This window comes from Ovis aries, chromosome 2, assembly GCF_016772045.2.
Source record: "Ovis aries strain OAR_USU_Benz2616 breed Rambouillet chromosome 2, ARS-UI_Ramb_v3.0, whole genome shotgun sequence".
In the NCBI taxonomy this organism is placed as follows: Eukaryota; Metazoa; Chordata; class Mammalia; order Artiodactyla; family Bovidae; genus Ovis; species Ovis aries.
In genome coordinates this window covers 176317411-176332407 of record NC_056055.1, presented here as the reverse complement: position 1 = coordinate 176332407, position 14997 = coordinate 176317411, and the positions used below count along the sequence as shown (strand labels likewise).

Sequence of the window (14997 nt, the reverse complement as noted above, 5' to 3'; positions counted from 1 at the left end):
GCAGTCAAGCAAGTGACTGGTTGCAAAAGCCATTCTCTTAACTGGATGGAGAGTATTTTGTGTACACATGCACACACGCTCCATCCTCTCCCCTCCCCTCACACATATGTATGTAAAATGAAGAATGTTTTGGACATAGGATTCAATTAACCTCTGGGACTTCAAGAACAAAGGTACCTCCTCACACACAAATAGCACACAACAGTTGCTCGTCCTCTCCTTATGGAGATGCTTGATTGCTGGAAGATCTGGCAATATTGATTATTTTGCTCATTTATCTGCCAAATGTTGGTGAAGTAAAGAATATATCCCAGGACTTGTGCTAGGCCTTCTGGATCTGGGGCTGACAAAGGCAGTTGTGCCTACAGGAGGAAACGACTGTGGCAGAAGAGGCAGACAGGTAGATAGGTGACGACTTAACTGTGTGAAAAGTACACAGGAGGAGGGGTAATAATGGAAAGAAAATAGTGATCCCAACAGGAAACCTCACTGAGTGGGACCCCTCCTATGCAGGGTCAGCCATTCGGTTGTGGAAAATGTTGCCCTGTGATTGGTGACATCAGGAAAGCACTAAGTTGAGCCCACGTGGAGGGCAGGAGCCAGCTGTAGCACATTTAACTCGGTCATGTTACCATGGTACACATACCACGGGGTTTTACACCCATTTTCTCTAACCTTTCCTTGTGCTAAGGCCTTTGCATGAATTATCTCTTTATCGCTAAGGTCCTCTGACCTCAGAACCATTAGAGCCCATCTTACTGTGGTAGTGAGCAGGCCTGTGATGCCTCCTCACTGTTGAGAGCTGAGTGGTTGGCCTGGCGTGAAATTGGGGTGAGAGAGGTGCACGAGGGAGGCTTCTCCAAGGAGGAGCACCTGAACTGCCTTTTCGTGTAGACAGTTCACACAGGCACAGTTGAGGATGGTCAGCGTCTGCAGTTGTACATATATCTGAATGTTCTGTTACTCCTCGTCTTTAAAGTCACGGATTTGCAGTGCAAATTGTGATGTGTTTGATTTTGTGCTGGGGCTTCCAAATGACCAAAGTGCAGAGACTTTGCACAAACCAATCGTGTGGTTTTGATGTTGCTGTATGTTTTGTTTTGTTTCTGGAAGGCTGCGTAAGTAGCTGGGCATAGTCTAGGAGTCCGCCCAATGAGCTGGTCTCTAGGAAACAGACTTGGATTTAACATCCAACTAACCTTGGGCACTTAAACCTGCTTGGCAAATATTGCCTTTGTCTCCTGTGTCCTTGTGGATCTTTAGGAGACAGTTTTCAGGTAGTATCAGTTAGGGGCTTATGGAGGTCAGGAGAAAGTGAAACTGTAGTCACTCAGTCATATCCAACTCTTTGCAATCCTATGAACTATAGCCCGCCAGGCTCCTCTAGCCATAGGATTTTCCAGGCAAGAATCCTGGAGTGGGTTGCCATTTCCTTCTTCAGGGGACCTTCCAGACCCAGGGATAGAACTCTGGCCTCCTGCATTGCAGGCAGAGTCTTTACCATCTGAGCCACCAGGGAATCCTGGAGATCAGGAGAGGAAGTAGCTAAATGTATAGCGGAGAGATTTGGCCACTGTTGTCTCTTCTTTCAGTACTGAACGAAAGACAGCTGCCCGGAGAGAGACCCTTTGGGTTACATGAAAGCATCACTTATCAGGAAAATAAAATTTCTCCATACCTAGCCTTGTGTGGATTCTTTTTAAAAATATAAAAGGGATACCTGTTACCAAATAATGATTCCCAATCATTATTTGAAAGGTAAACAAATTAAGACTTAGCTACAGCATGTGGCCCATAGGGGTACCAAGTGGAACTTGGGTTTGAACTTAGTCAGTGTTCATTAAACACTGTATTCCAAGAACCAAACCTCGGAATACATCCTTTCTGTGAAATATCTCCTTGAATCCTCAGAGCAGCCCCATGAAATAAAGCACTATTACTTTCAACCATTTTACACATGAAGAGACAGGTTCAGAGAGCTTGTGTTACCTTGACTGAGACCTATAACTAGAGAAAATGCATTATCACTGGACCTCAGATAATCTGTGGAGAGAGGCGTATAACAGTTTCTCACAGTTACAGAGCTAGGAGATGATACAGTCAGGCTTAGAAACCTGGTCGGCCTGACTCCAGAGCTTGTATTCTTAATCACTTTGTTGTCCTGATCACTTTGCGTTGATAATCTATTTATTGGATAAACTGAGGTTGACTGGTTGCTCAGACTCCATCCTGAGTGGCTCCATCAACTTGGCTAATGAGAACAAGTCAGAAAAGTGTCTGCTGGGCATGCAGTCTCCTGGTTTGGGTTATCCTGGATATTCTACGGGAGAGAGAGCCTGGAAACTGACCACAGCCCTGGAATCTGCCTAATGACTACCTTTTGAAAAACAAACAGAAATTTTTTAAATTGGCGTGTGGTCGCATCACATTGTTGTATTAGTTTCTGCTGCTGCTGCTGCTGCCAAGCCGCTTCAGTCGTGTCCAACTCTGTGGGACCCCATAGACGGCAGCCACGAGGCTCCCCCGTCCCTGGGGTTCTCCAGGCAAGAACACTGGAGTGGGTACATCAGAGTAAATCAGCCGTGTGTATACATGTATTCCTCTTTTTTGAATTTCCTTCCTGTTTAGGTCACCAAGAGCACCAAGTAGAGTTCCCTGTACTATAGAGGAAGTTCTCATTAGTCATCTATTTTATACATAGTATTAATAGTGTATATATGTGAATCCCAATCTCCCAATTCTTCCCACCTCCCACCCCTTTGGTGTCCATATGCTTGTTCTCTATGTCCATGTCTCTATTTCTCTTTTGCAAATAAGTTCATCTGTACCATTTTTTTTTCTAGATTTCACATACATGCACTGATGTCTAAGAACTACCTTAATCTACTCTTAAGGGATTCTTTGTCAACTACTCCACTTAGGGGTTTAAAACAATTTCTTTCCTCCTTTCACACAGAGTGAAAATCTGAGTAGTTTAACTGAACTCTGTCGATACCTAGGGAATTCCCAGTCCTGGAGCTTCATCTGTTCTCTCTTCCTTAGTATTAGTTCAAAAGTTAAATTTTAGAGCATGTAATTTAGAGCTCTGTTTAGAAACGCTCATTGATGGAGTCAAGCTGCAGCCATGGAGATGTTCTGTCATCTGGAATATCCTCATTACAGTCTAGGCTTCTGAAGACAAGATGAAGTATCAATAAAACATGCTGCTTCCTCCTGAGTTGAGCCTTTGCACTTGAATGCATTCTTGCAGTGTCTCTCTTGTTCCTGTGCTAAGGAAATCTAAGTGGGCAGAATGATGGGGGAGTGGGGAATTGGGGGAAAAGCAATTCAGTGTGGTTAAGTGCCAGTGTGTGGCAAGACCATAAGCCCTCACAAGGTCACAGAATGCCCTTGGTGGTGACAAACTCTCTGCCTATCCTGTTGTCATTCAAACCTCAAGTATGCTATTTGACCTTAATACATCTGCTGCATTAGAACGTCACAGGTAATGAGGACACAGGAAGCAAGAAGAAAAGTTGTTTGTTGACAGAAGTGACAAAGAACTGTTGTTTTGGTGTTTGCAAGTAGTGCATTTCCTGCAATCCTAATTAGTGTGACGAAGACTCTTTGCCAAGAAGTTGTGTGGTATTTGCTTAAGATTCATTATGAACTGGTGAGGTTTTGGAGAGTTAGCCCAAAGTGTTTATTTTATGTGTACTGAGATACTCAGTTGCCAGCAGGGCAGAAGAGATGGTGCAAATTGTTATTCAGATATAATTAAACCTAGGTCACATTCGAGTCCATTAAGCAACAGCCTCAAATCCTTTTAATTAATGGGTTCAGATTGGTAGGTCTGAAGGAGCTAATTAAATTTCTTTTTCCAGGATTTTCTGTTTAAATAGACAAGCATTATGGTTCCTGCATTTCCTCCAAAGTTATTCTTTGTAGTTTAGTGTTGATGACAGTGTCAGCGCTTCATGGCAGGCCCTGCTTTTTCAGAGGTTAGGAAATACTATGGTCTCTGGTTAAACCAATGGAGACCCCTGTCTGCATCTTTCAGTATCTGGAAGCCCTGTGTTTCCTGAGTTCAGCCACAGCCTGATAGAGGTCCTCTTTTCCCTAGAGAGCCAGCACCTCCTCCCCTAAATCCGCCGGAGTGACAGATTGCAGAGATCAAAAGCCTTAAGGATAGTATCCCGGATTCTTCATGTTTAATGAAGCTGGGATGTCTCGGAACTAGATCTCCCACCCATTCCTTTGTTTCTTCTACTGTTGTCAGTTACACCCGCCCCCGGTCCCGCTAAGCCGCATGCACAGGCCATACCCTGTACACAGAAGTTCTTTCTGACAGTCTAACTCCTATTAGCTACATGTTGTGGTTCAGTCGCTCAGTTATGTCTGACTGTTTGGGACCCCATGGACTGCAGCATGCCAGGTTCCCTGTCCTTCACTATCTCCCAGAGTTTACTCAAACTCATGTCCATTGAGTCGGTGATGCCATCCAACCATTTCATCCTCTGTCATCCCCTTCTCCTCCTGCCCTCAATCTTTCCCGACATCAAGGTTTTATCCAGTGAGTTGGCTCTTCACATCAGGTGGCCAAAATATTGGAAATTCAGCTTCAGCGTCAGTCCTTCTAATGAATATTCAGGGTTGATTTCCTTTAGGATGGACAGGTTTGTCTCAAGAGTCTTCTCCAGCATCACCTTCAGAAGCATCAGTTCTTCGCTCCTCAGCTATCTTTTTGGTCCAGCTCTCACATCCACACGTGACTACTGGAAAAACCATAGCTTTGACTAGATGGACCTTTGTCGGCAAAGTGATCTCTCTGCTTTTTAATATGCTGTCTAAGTTTGTTATAGCTTTTCTTCCAAGGAGCAAGTGTCTTTTAATTTCAAGGCTGCAGTCACCATCCACAGTGATTTGGGAGCCCAAGAAAATAAGATCCAAAATCAGGGGCTCCAGATGGTGGGGGAGATGCCCTCATACCAGACAGCTTCTAGGTTCCAGCTGCCGTGTTTCCTTCCCCTCCGTGTCTCTGGTTCTTCTGCTCCAGAAGAAATGACCCCCACCAGCAGAGGGAGCTCAGCTGGCTTCTCAAAGCTTTTCCTCCGCAGTTCCTTCCCCTGTGGATATCTCTCAGAATCATCTCAAGGTCTACAAGATCTGAAAGGTTATTCTTCCAAAACAACAAAACACTTCAGTACGCTGTTCTGTGCAAAAGAACATACAGTTATAGGATGTCTCTGCAGAAAACCTGAGATTTTAGTTTCTTGCCCCAGAAAATTCCCTGCGGGGGCTTCCTGACTCTTCAGTATGGCCAACATGGGCCACGCTGGGTTAAGCCCTGGAATTGGGTGCCCAGCACATACATGCTTCATCTTCCAGTGTTGCCTGGGGAACCCAGCAGCTTGTACTCAGGGCTCTCTAGACAGAACCATTCCAAATCATCATTCAATTAAAGCTGCAGAGATAGGATGGCTGGGGAGAGGACCCAGGAAAAGAGAACCAGGCATCCAGCCACGTCCAAGCCAGCAGCTTCCTTCACTTTGGGGGCCTGGCCATGTGGTTGTTCCCCAATGTGATGGCAGAAGGAAAGGACGCTCTGGGGCCCAGTTGTGCTTTGCCACTGGACGTGCCTCAGAGACTGGAGAGGTTTCAGGAGCAGCTCCTTCATGTGGCTAGGGAGATCTCACGTGTCACCAAGCCCAGACTCAGACCCTTCCCGTCAGGAAGCACAGCCCCCCAGCGGTGTGAAACGCCCTGGGAGGCGGGTACACAGGGAGGCCTTTCTATGCGATGATGTTTCATTTCTGGTCCCACGAATCAGTGCCACTGAACTGCAGCAAGTCCCTTTTGTCACAGGGGCTCTGGGCCGCAGCGTTCTCTAACAAGGACTCTGAGATGTGTTTTTGCTGCCATCTGTTGTCTGCTGTGGGGACAACTCAGGGTGTACTTGATGGAGAGGGAAAGCCTTGCCCAGTCACAGCTCCGAACCCTCTCCCCACATCGAGAAGAAAATAAAAACCAAGATGTTGATGTCCCCCAGTGAAAACCCCATTATGAAAACCCATGTTTGCTGACCTCCCATCGCTTCCAAGCAGCTCCATGTGAACTGCAGTCACACTGCCGAGCGACCTTTCTGTCCCTGTGCCCAGCATCCCTGAAAGGGCCTGTTGTTCCTTTGGTTCAATGAAGAAACCTTCTGTTTAGTTAAGCAAGTGTTTTTCCAGTCATGTCTCCTGTTGCATTACAGAAAGATTATTGTGAAGTCTTGAGGTTTGTTGTTGTTATTCTTTGAATACCCCCACCTCCCTACCCCCTCAACTACCCACCCCCGACACTTACTCCTTTCCTTTTTTTTTTTTTTTTTTCTTCCACAAAGAAGTGAAATTCCTGATGACCTGAGCACCTGCCTGGGCCTTTAAAGGTCCCTGGTCTTGGTTTTCAGGTCCTCTTGTAAACTGGCTTCTCATCACCCCAGCTCGCCCGGGCCTTGGAACTTCCCAGCCTCAGAGATGTCTGCACAGGCATGGAGCCCAGAAGAGGCCCCTGGGAGCCAGGGACGCCAGTCCTGGTCGCTCTGTTTACGTGTGGTGTGTTTCTCTGTCTTACAGCTGTTTGTTGGGCTTGGGTTCCCGTACGAAGGCCCAGCTCCCCTGGAGGCCATCGCGAATGGATGTGCTTTTCTGAATCCCAAGTTCAACCCACCCAAAAGCAGCAAAAACACAGACTTTTTCATTGGCAAGCCAACTCTGAGAGAGGTAAGCATCTATAAAACGCATTCTACTTTCACTCGTATGAATGGTACCTCTTTATGGAGTGCAAGGAGCCCGTTTGAACCTCAGAGCCTTGGACGGTGGGTATTGCCAACTTCATTTCATGTACAGTAACTCCCCTACATACGCACCTTCAAGTTGTGAACTTTCAAAGATGCGAACGTATGTGCACTAATCAATCACATTAGTTCACGTGTCTGGGAGGCATCGCCATGTGCTTGCATCCTCTACAAGCGGTTGTGGTTCTGTGTACTTTGCAGTATTCTATTGAGTACAGTAGGACAGTACCTTTATTTCAAGCCCAGGATGTCCAGAAACAGGCATAAAAGCAGCAGTGATGTAGCTGGTACTTGCCTGTTCACTTGATGTCAGCCCCTCTATGCGAGCTGTTGCACTATGCTACTGTGCTTTCTAAGATACTGTACTGTAAGATTAAAAATGTTTTCTTTACTTTTTGTATTTGCTTTTACATATTATTTGTGTGAAAAGTATTATAAACCTATCACAGTACTACCGTATAGCCGATTGTGTTAGTTAGGGACCTCGGTTACCTTTGTTGAACTCAGAAACAAACTAGATTTTCGAATGTTCTCTCAGAATGGAACTCATTTGTATGTAGGGAACTTAATACAGTTGGGTGGAAGGAGGAGGGTGTACAGGGATTCAGACATGGATGGTTTGATTACATCCCCTCACTAGGTAGTTTCAGAGCCAAGATCCAGTCTAATTTCCATCCATCTACAAAATATAGGTTCCTTTCACCCTACCCCATCTCCATCTTAATTTGAACAGATATCTCCAGCCTTCTAATGGGCTGGACTCTTATTTTTCTGAATGATTAGTTTATGGAATAAAAAGAAAATTAACTGGTTAACAGGTTTGTTTTTTTTTTTAACTTTTTATTTTGTATTGTGATATAGGCAATTAAAAATGTGATAGTTTCAGGTAAACACCAAAGGGGCTCATGTATCCGTTCTCCCCCAGACTCCGCTCCCATCCAGGCTGCCACATAACATTGAGCAGAGTTCCATGTGCTATACAGGAGATCCTTATTGGTTATCCATTTTAAATATAGTCATGTGTACATGTCAATCCCAAACTCCGCAACTATCTCTTTCCTCCCTCCTTTCACTCGGAAGCCATAAGTTCATTCTATAAGTCTGTGAGTCTCTTTCTGTTTTGTGAATTCATTTGTAACATTTCTTCTTAGATTGCACATATAAGGGATGTCATAGAATATTTCTCCTTCTCTGACTTCCTTCACTCAGTGTGACCCTTTCTAGGTCCATCCATGTTGCTGCAAATAGCATTATTTCATTCTTTTTGGTGGCTGAGTAATATTCCATTGTATGTGTGTACCACATCTTTATCCATTCCTCTGTCAGTGGGCATTTAGATTGCTTCCATGTCTTGGCTATTGTAAACATTGCTACAGTGAACATTGGGGTGCATGTATCCTTTTGTATCATTAATGGGTATTTTTAAAGAACCTACTCTCTGTGATGAGCTTTGGGGAATAAAAAGTGGGCTGTGGGGTCCTTCCTTAAAGAATCATCATCCTTAAGAGAAATGATGTATCAGGAGTGACTAAATAGCATGCCTGGTATTTTAGCTGTCGGCCAGCACCACCCTGAGAAAAGCAGTTCTGCTGTTGCTTGAACTGTTTGTAGAAGCCTTATCTGAATTGACTTCAGGGGTTCCCTTGAAAATCCACAGAGGGGAATGAATCACTGTTGAAGGCAGTTGGATTCTATTTGGGACAATAAACGAAAGTGCATGTGAGTGACCAAGCTGGGTATTTCTATATCTGCTTAGAAAACAAGCATGTGCAAGGGACAGTAAGATCAATTTCTTATTATTTCGTATTTATTTAGTTAGTAAGTGGCTCTGTGGGCTGCTTGCGAGGAGGAAGCCTTTAAGTGTTGAGTTATCCCAGTGCCCTATCATTCAGGACAAAAGGATGATTCTGCTGTCAGCCCTCCCCACCCCGACCCCCAGACATGTTTTTAAAGCATACTGTTTTCAACTCTGCTACTTTCAAACCTTTATAGGACAATGCTCCTGAAACGCCCCCAGTGAATAAAGCACATTTTCCATGATTACTCTTTACCAGTCAGAGAGCTGACCAGTTAATAGAGTTGATTATTCTGAGAGTTCTTTTCTTTGACCCTCCCCATCATTGGTGAAAGGGCCAAAGGAGATGGGGGGAGATCAGCGGAACCACAGATTATCCTGAAAAAAGATGGACCTGTGACCCAGATAACCTCTGACACAGGTTAACAGGTTGTGTGAGTCAGTGAGTGAGTGTATGTATGTGTGTGTGCGTGTGTGCGTATTTGCCTGCTTTTTCCTTCTGCTAATATTATGAATTCGAGTTCTTTGTTTTGGAGGGGTGAGTGAGTGGACTTCACATGCTGTGGGAGGCACCAGGGCACAGATCAGGAACCTTCAGTCTTATTCTTTGAGAACTTATTCTTTGGAAAACTTTGAAAAGATGCTCTCTGGCAGTGAGAACATCTCAATTTAGGCATCTGTGCTTTAGCCTGTGACTGATTTTGAAACTTTGGAGCTCTGGGAAAAAAGTGTGGGGTATCAAATCATTCCTCTGTGTTTATTTGAGTGTAGGAAACCTGAAGTTTTATGTCTGCCTAAATTGGATAATTATTTGTAATTTTCAGTGTTTTTTTCCACTTTTTGCAATAAATTATACACAATGAAATATTAGGATTTTCACCTTTTTTGAGTGGGCAGTTCACTGGAATTCAGCACATTTGCAATATCATGTAATCATCACCACTCACTACTATCTTTTAACATTTATTGTTCCAAACAGAAACTCTGTACATTACTAGTAACGCCCCATTCTCCATTGCCCCAGCCCTGAACAGAATAGTAACCACTACCCTGCTTTCTGTCTCTTACCTCTCTTGCTGCTGCTGCTGCTAAGTCCCTTCAGTCGTGTCCGACTCTGTGCGACCCCATAGACGGCAGCCCACCAGGCTCCCCTATCCCTGGGATTCTCCAGGCAAGAACACTGGAGTGGGTTGCCATTTCCTTCTCCAGTGCATGAAAGTGAAAAGCGAAAGTGAAGTTGCTCAGTCATGTCTGACTCTTAGCGACCCCGTGGACTGCAGCCCACCAGGCTCCTCTGTCCATGGGATTTCCCAGGCAAGAGTCCTGGAGTGGGGTGCCATCGCCTTCTCCATTACCTCTCCTAGTTATCCCGTATACGTGGAATCATGTAGCATTTGTCCTTTTCTGACTGGCTTATGTCACTAAGCAGGTCTTCAAGGTTCATTCCTGTTGTAGCATGTGTCCAAATCTTGTTCTTCTGTAAGGCTGAATAGTACTTCATTGTATGATTGGACCACATTTTATGTATCCATTCATCTGTTAATGGACACTTGGGTTATTTCCATTTCTTGTCTGTTACAAATAATGCTGCTGTGAATAGGGGGGTACAGGTATCTGTCTGAATCCTTGCTTTCCGTTCTTTGTGGTATATATACCTATGAGCAGAATTGTTGGAACTTGCTTTTTGTTTATTTTGAAATAATTTTAGTCTTATGGAAAAGTTGCAAAAATTGTACAGAGTTTGGTTATGTGCTTCATGCAGCTTCCACTAATGGTAACATATTGTAAAACTACAGTGTCATTGTCAAAACCAAGACATTAACATTGGTACCCCAGCATTATCTAAGCTAGACTTTGTTTGGATTTCACTAGTTTTTCCACTAATATCCCTTCTCTGGTGCAGGATCCCACGTGGGCTTTGCTTGTCGTGTCTCTTTAGTCTCGTCCGATCTATGACAGTTCTTTAGTCTTTTACTGTCATTTATGACCTTGGCATTTTGAGTACCAGTCAAGGATTCTAAACACTGTCCCTCAGTTTAGATTTGACTGGTGTTTTCTCCTGATTAGTTTGAGGTTAGACATTTTTGGCAAGAATCCTGCAGAAGTGATGGGACCTCAGTGTATCATATCAGGAGGTTAGTGATGTCAGTGTCTTATTACTGATGATGTAACCTCGATCACTTGGTCAAGGTCATGTTGGCCAGCTTTTCTCCACTGTGAAGTTACTCATTTTTTTCTATTTGGGGGGAAGTACTTTGAAACCATGCAAATATCCTCCAACTTTTTTTTTTTTTAATTGAAGGATAATTGCTTTACAGAATTTTCTGGTTTTCTGTCATACATCAACAAGAATTAGCCATAGGTATACCCATGTCCCTTCCCTCTCAGACCTCCCTCCCATCTCCCTCCCCACTCTACCCTTCAGCCTATTGTAGATGCCCCAACTTTTGACCATTTATTTTTACCATGTGTCAGTAGCTGTTGCTTGCAACCATTATTACAGTGGTGTTCTAATGGTGATTTTTCTGTCATCTTGATTTTTTTTTTTTTTTTTTTTTTAGTGCATGGAAAGCAAAGAAACCCATCTCTTCTTATTGCAGTTTCTATAACAAGCCTTTGGGAAATGAGTTATTAAGAGTATTTTAGATTGGTACCTTCTAGATCATTAGAATTAGATAATAATTTAAATTTTGATTCATGAAGATTTTGATAGCACTGTGTTGCAACTGACTACTTTTTCCTGGGGGAAAAAAAATGTAGGCCCCCTCTTAAACACAGTCTAACCCTTTCCCAGTATGTGATGTGACGTAATGTGATGATGCATAGATCAGATCAGGCTGCATTTGCTGAGGGTGTTCATCCTGTCAGTTGCGTTCCTTTAGTAATTTACTTCTCTGTTGAGATGATAGAGGGTTTTCATCCTTCACAGCGTAAAAAGGGAATAGGTGCTGGAGCTACCAGCCAGGCATGTGCTTCCCCCTGTTCCTTCACATAGTCCGACCAGTGCTGGAATGAGACTCCAGTTAGAATGGCACTGGCAGAGCCTTTCAATAGCTGCTCAATGAGTGACCTCCCACAGGTGGCTCCATCAGCCATGGGCCCCCACAGGAGGGCTGGGATGCAGAGGTCAGCTAACGGATGTTCACTGTATCCCCACAGGATCTGTGGTACTAAGTCACTACATTAGGGGAACTTATCAAGACACATTTCCTGTTCCCAGGAGCTCAGACTGATTTGGAAGCATGATAAGAATGATGCTTAATCAATGGGAATGCATAAGGAAATAACCGAGTACATTAAAGAAGGCTAGTTAACTTGGAGTGTTGCCAGGGGGTGGGTAGGCTGGGTTAGGTGAGATGGGGCTGGTGGAGGAGCTGTGCTTTAAAGGAAAAGAAGAGGTGGGTTTTTCGAGTTTGAGAAGCATGAACATTGATGAGTTGGAGGGAAACCCCAAGCAGGTCACTTTGCTTTATGCAGGAAGGCAGGTTCCATCTGATGTCCATTTCCTTCTCTGCTGGAGACAGTGCAGAGAGCAGGCTGATGGCCAGCGACGTGACTCAGCTTTGAGAGGAGCCAGTGAACCTGACCTGAGGGGCATGTGGGCTACCGCACTCTGCTCTTTCAGCTCACAGAATCCCCCTGATCAAAGATGCTTTTAGTGTCCACTTCGGCAGCACATATACCAAAGATGCTTTTAGTGTCCACTTCGGCAGCACATATACCAAAGATGCTTTTAATTGGGAAAGAGCTATCAACACTTGTACAGATTTCTAAGGGTCAGGAATCCCGAGAAGGTATCATTTTTTTCCCCTCAACAAATTGAAAAATTCTAACCGAAGCATGTATAATTACATAGCCATCTTTTTGTGCCCTAGCTAATCTGAGCTAAGCAACAATTGATCCATATAAATGGATCCATATAAATTGTATCTATGTCTCTTCTTTGCCTTCATTTGAAGAGAAGTCTAAATTTGTCTTTGTATTTAGTGGGGAAAAAGCTTTGTTTTTTAGTTTTGCATTGGACCCATTTTTATTTTTTTGGCTGCTCTGGGCCTTTCTTGCGGCATGTGGGCTCTTTGTTGCTGCACGGGAGCTTCTGTCTATTTGCTGTGTGCAGGCTTCTCTTGTTGTGGAACATGGGCTCTAGAGCTTATTATGGGCTCCATCACCCTGAGGCATGTGGGATCTTAGTTCCCCAGCCAGGGATTGAACCGATATCCCCTTCGTTGGACCCCTTTTTAAAACCACGCTCTACATACTCAGGAAGAGAAGTTCCATGTGCCTTAAGTATAGTGTGGTTCATTCAAGTTATACTTGAAATGTACTATGGATTGTATTTTAATCTTTATATTGGGAAACATATTAGCAGGTTTTTGATCATTATTCTGACATTTTGTAAACCATTGGAAATTCTCTGGCTCCAGGGTTTCCTCTTCCATAAAGAGAACTCATGTTCTTCCTGGAGATTTAATGGCCACTCTGAAATAATGTCTCATAGTTAATAAGATTTTCATGACTTTTACAAACTATATACTTCAGTAAACATACTAATGGATATACAATGAAGTAGCTCAAACCAGATGGTTCTCAATAAATTAACAAGGAGGAATGTAACATTCAGATGGGGAATAACGCATCACAGAAAGCCTTACTCATAAAATTAAGTAACCCTCCATAAATGTAAATGAACATGATAATAATGGCTCAGCATTTTGTATCTTCTAAGTACCTAGAGCAACCTTGTAAATAAGCAGGGACCTTAAGAGGCAGAGGGGAGACAGACTGCGAAATAGTGACATTGATGGCAACTTTCATTTACCCTGATTCAATTGGAAGAATTAATTAGTTGGTTCTCCAGGTCACAAAATGAAAATGGTATGACTTCAGCTTCAGGGAAGGTCTTCTACAGACATACATTCAGTCCTGTAATTTTTCTTTTTTTAGCAAGTTTTTAAAAAATGATGAAAAGGCTGGTGTTTACATTGAACTTCTTTTGGTCTTTGTCTTAAGAACTCAAGACCATCTTTTAAAATTGTCATCTTCCTTTTTTGTCAAAAGGTCAAAAGTTGTTGAAGGATCTGTTGAATCGGCTCTGTTACTTTCTGGCCATATAGTCCTGAGGAATTGTAAACCCCTCTAAACCTGAGAATCCTCACTGTTACATGGGAAACCTGATAAATAGATAATGCATGGGTGATGAGCACAGTGCCTGGCCCAATGAGGGGCTTCGATGATAAGTGCTCAATCTACAATATGTGCTGAAAAAAAGAAAAGGATGTTCCCCCAGCTCTAAGAGCCTGCAGCCGCTCTCCTTCTTTCACTGAGCACACAGATGAGCAAAAAGAAGAGGGTGCACATCAGACGGATGGGGAACTGCAGGCCGGCAAGAGGTGTGACTCTGGCAGAGGAGGCGAAAATAAAACCTAGGATCCCTGCGTCTAGAAGCGTATGAGTGGAGGCCAGCGAAGGCTCAGCGTGGATGCCCAGTAATTTATCTTCTCCCCCATTCCCCACCACCAACCATTGCATGCACATCATTCATGTGGTAAGACACAAAGAACAGTGGTCAAAAGCAAGATGGAGAGCTGCCCATTGAATCCTCCAGTCCTCTGAGCATACAGGGGTCTGAAGGAAAAAAGAGAACCCGCCCCTTCTTTTAAGTGTATCATTGCATCTACTTTTCTGTCCTGAAATGAATTCATAAATAATATGCCCTGCTAACATATATAATTTTTTAAGAGGCTAATTCTCTAATTCTAATATGAAAGAGAAATGAAAATACTTTGCAAAAAGGTAAAAGATATTTTGTATATTCATAGTCCGGAAATGCTGTACCATACGGACACGAGTCTGAGTGAACTCCGGGAGTTGGTGATGGACAGGGAGGCCTGGCGTGCTTTGATTCATGGAGTCGCAAAGAGTCGGACATGACTGAGCGACTGAACTGAACCCACAAAGCACACTGGAAGGCAGCAGTGGTGTCTCATGCCTCCTTGCAGTGAATATGTTTGTATTTAAGAGGAATAAGACATTGAGTTGAAGCTGCTCAGCCCTTTTTGCTTATAACTGCCATCAGGAAAGATAAGCTAAATAGAAAGGTGCCTACACATAGATACGCAGATATACACAATTGGCATTACTGTGACAGCTTCAAATATGGACTAGTTAGGGTACATTGTCCTGGAGACCCAGAGCTTCTGGGTGGCATTGACTTTACGCCATGGTTTTTCTGAAACAACAATGACTTGTTGGTGAAATTCGAATAAAACAGAGTAGAAAGGTTATTTGATTTGCATGGCAGTTATATTCCTGGAAAACTCAGTGTGTATTCAAATTGTGCCAAAGAGTAGATTCTGTGAACCCACATGAGAACTTGGGAGGCATG

General features: G+C 43.6%; 1 protein-coding gene across 17 annotated transcripts in view; it reads left to right on the top strand.

Annotated features, from left to right (window-relative positions):
* MGAT5 (alpha-1,6-mannosylglycoprotein 6-beta-N-acetylglucosaminyltransferase) overlaps positions 1-14997 on the top strand; it is a 402590-nt gene that overhangs the window by 349028 nt on the left and 38565 nt on the right. For all 17 annotated transcript variants that reach the window (XM_060410110.1, XM_060410112.1, XM_060410105.1 and 14 more), the window contains one exon: positions 6597-6743. In XM_060410110.1, the coding sequence (XP_060266093.1) occupies positions 6597-6743 (147 nt within the window). The remainder of the gene's footprint in view (positions 1-6596; positions 6744-14997) is intronic.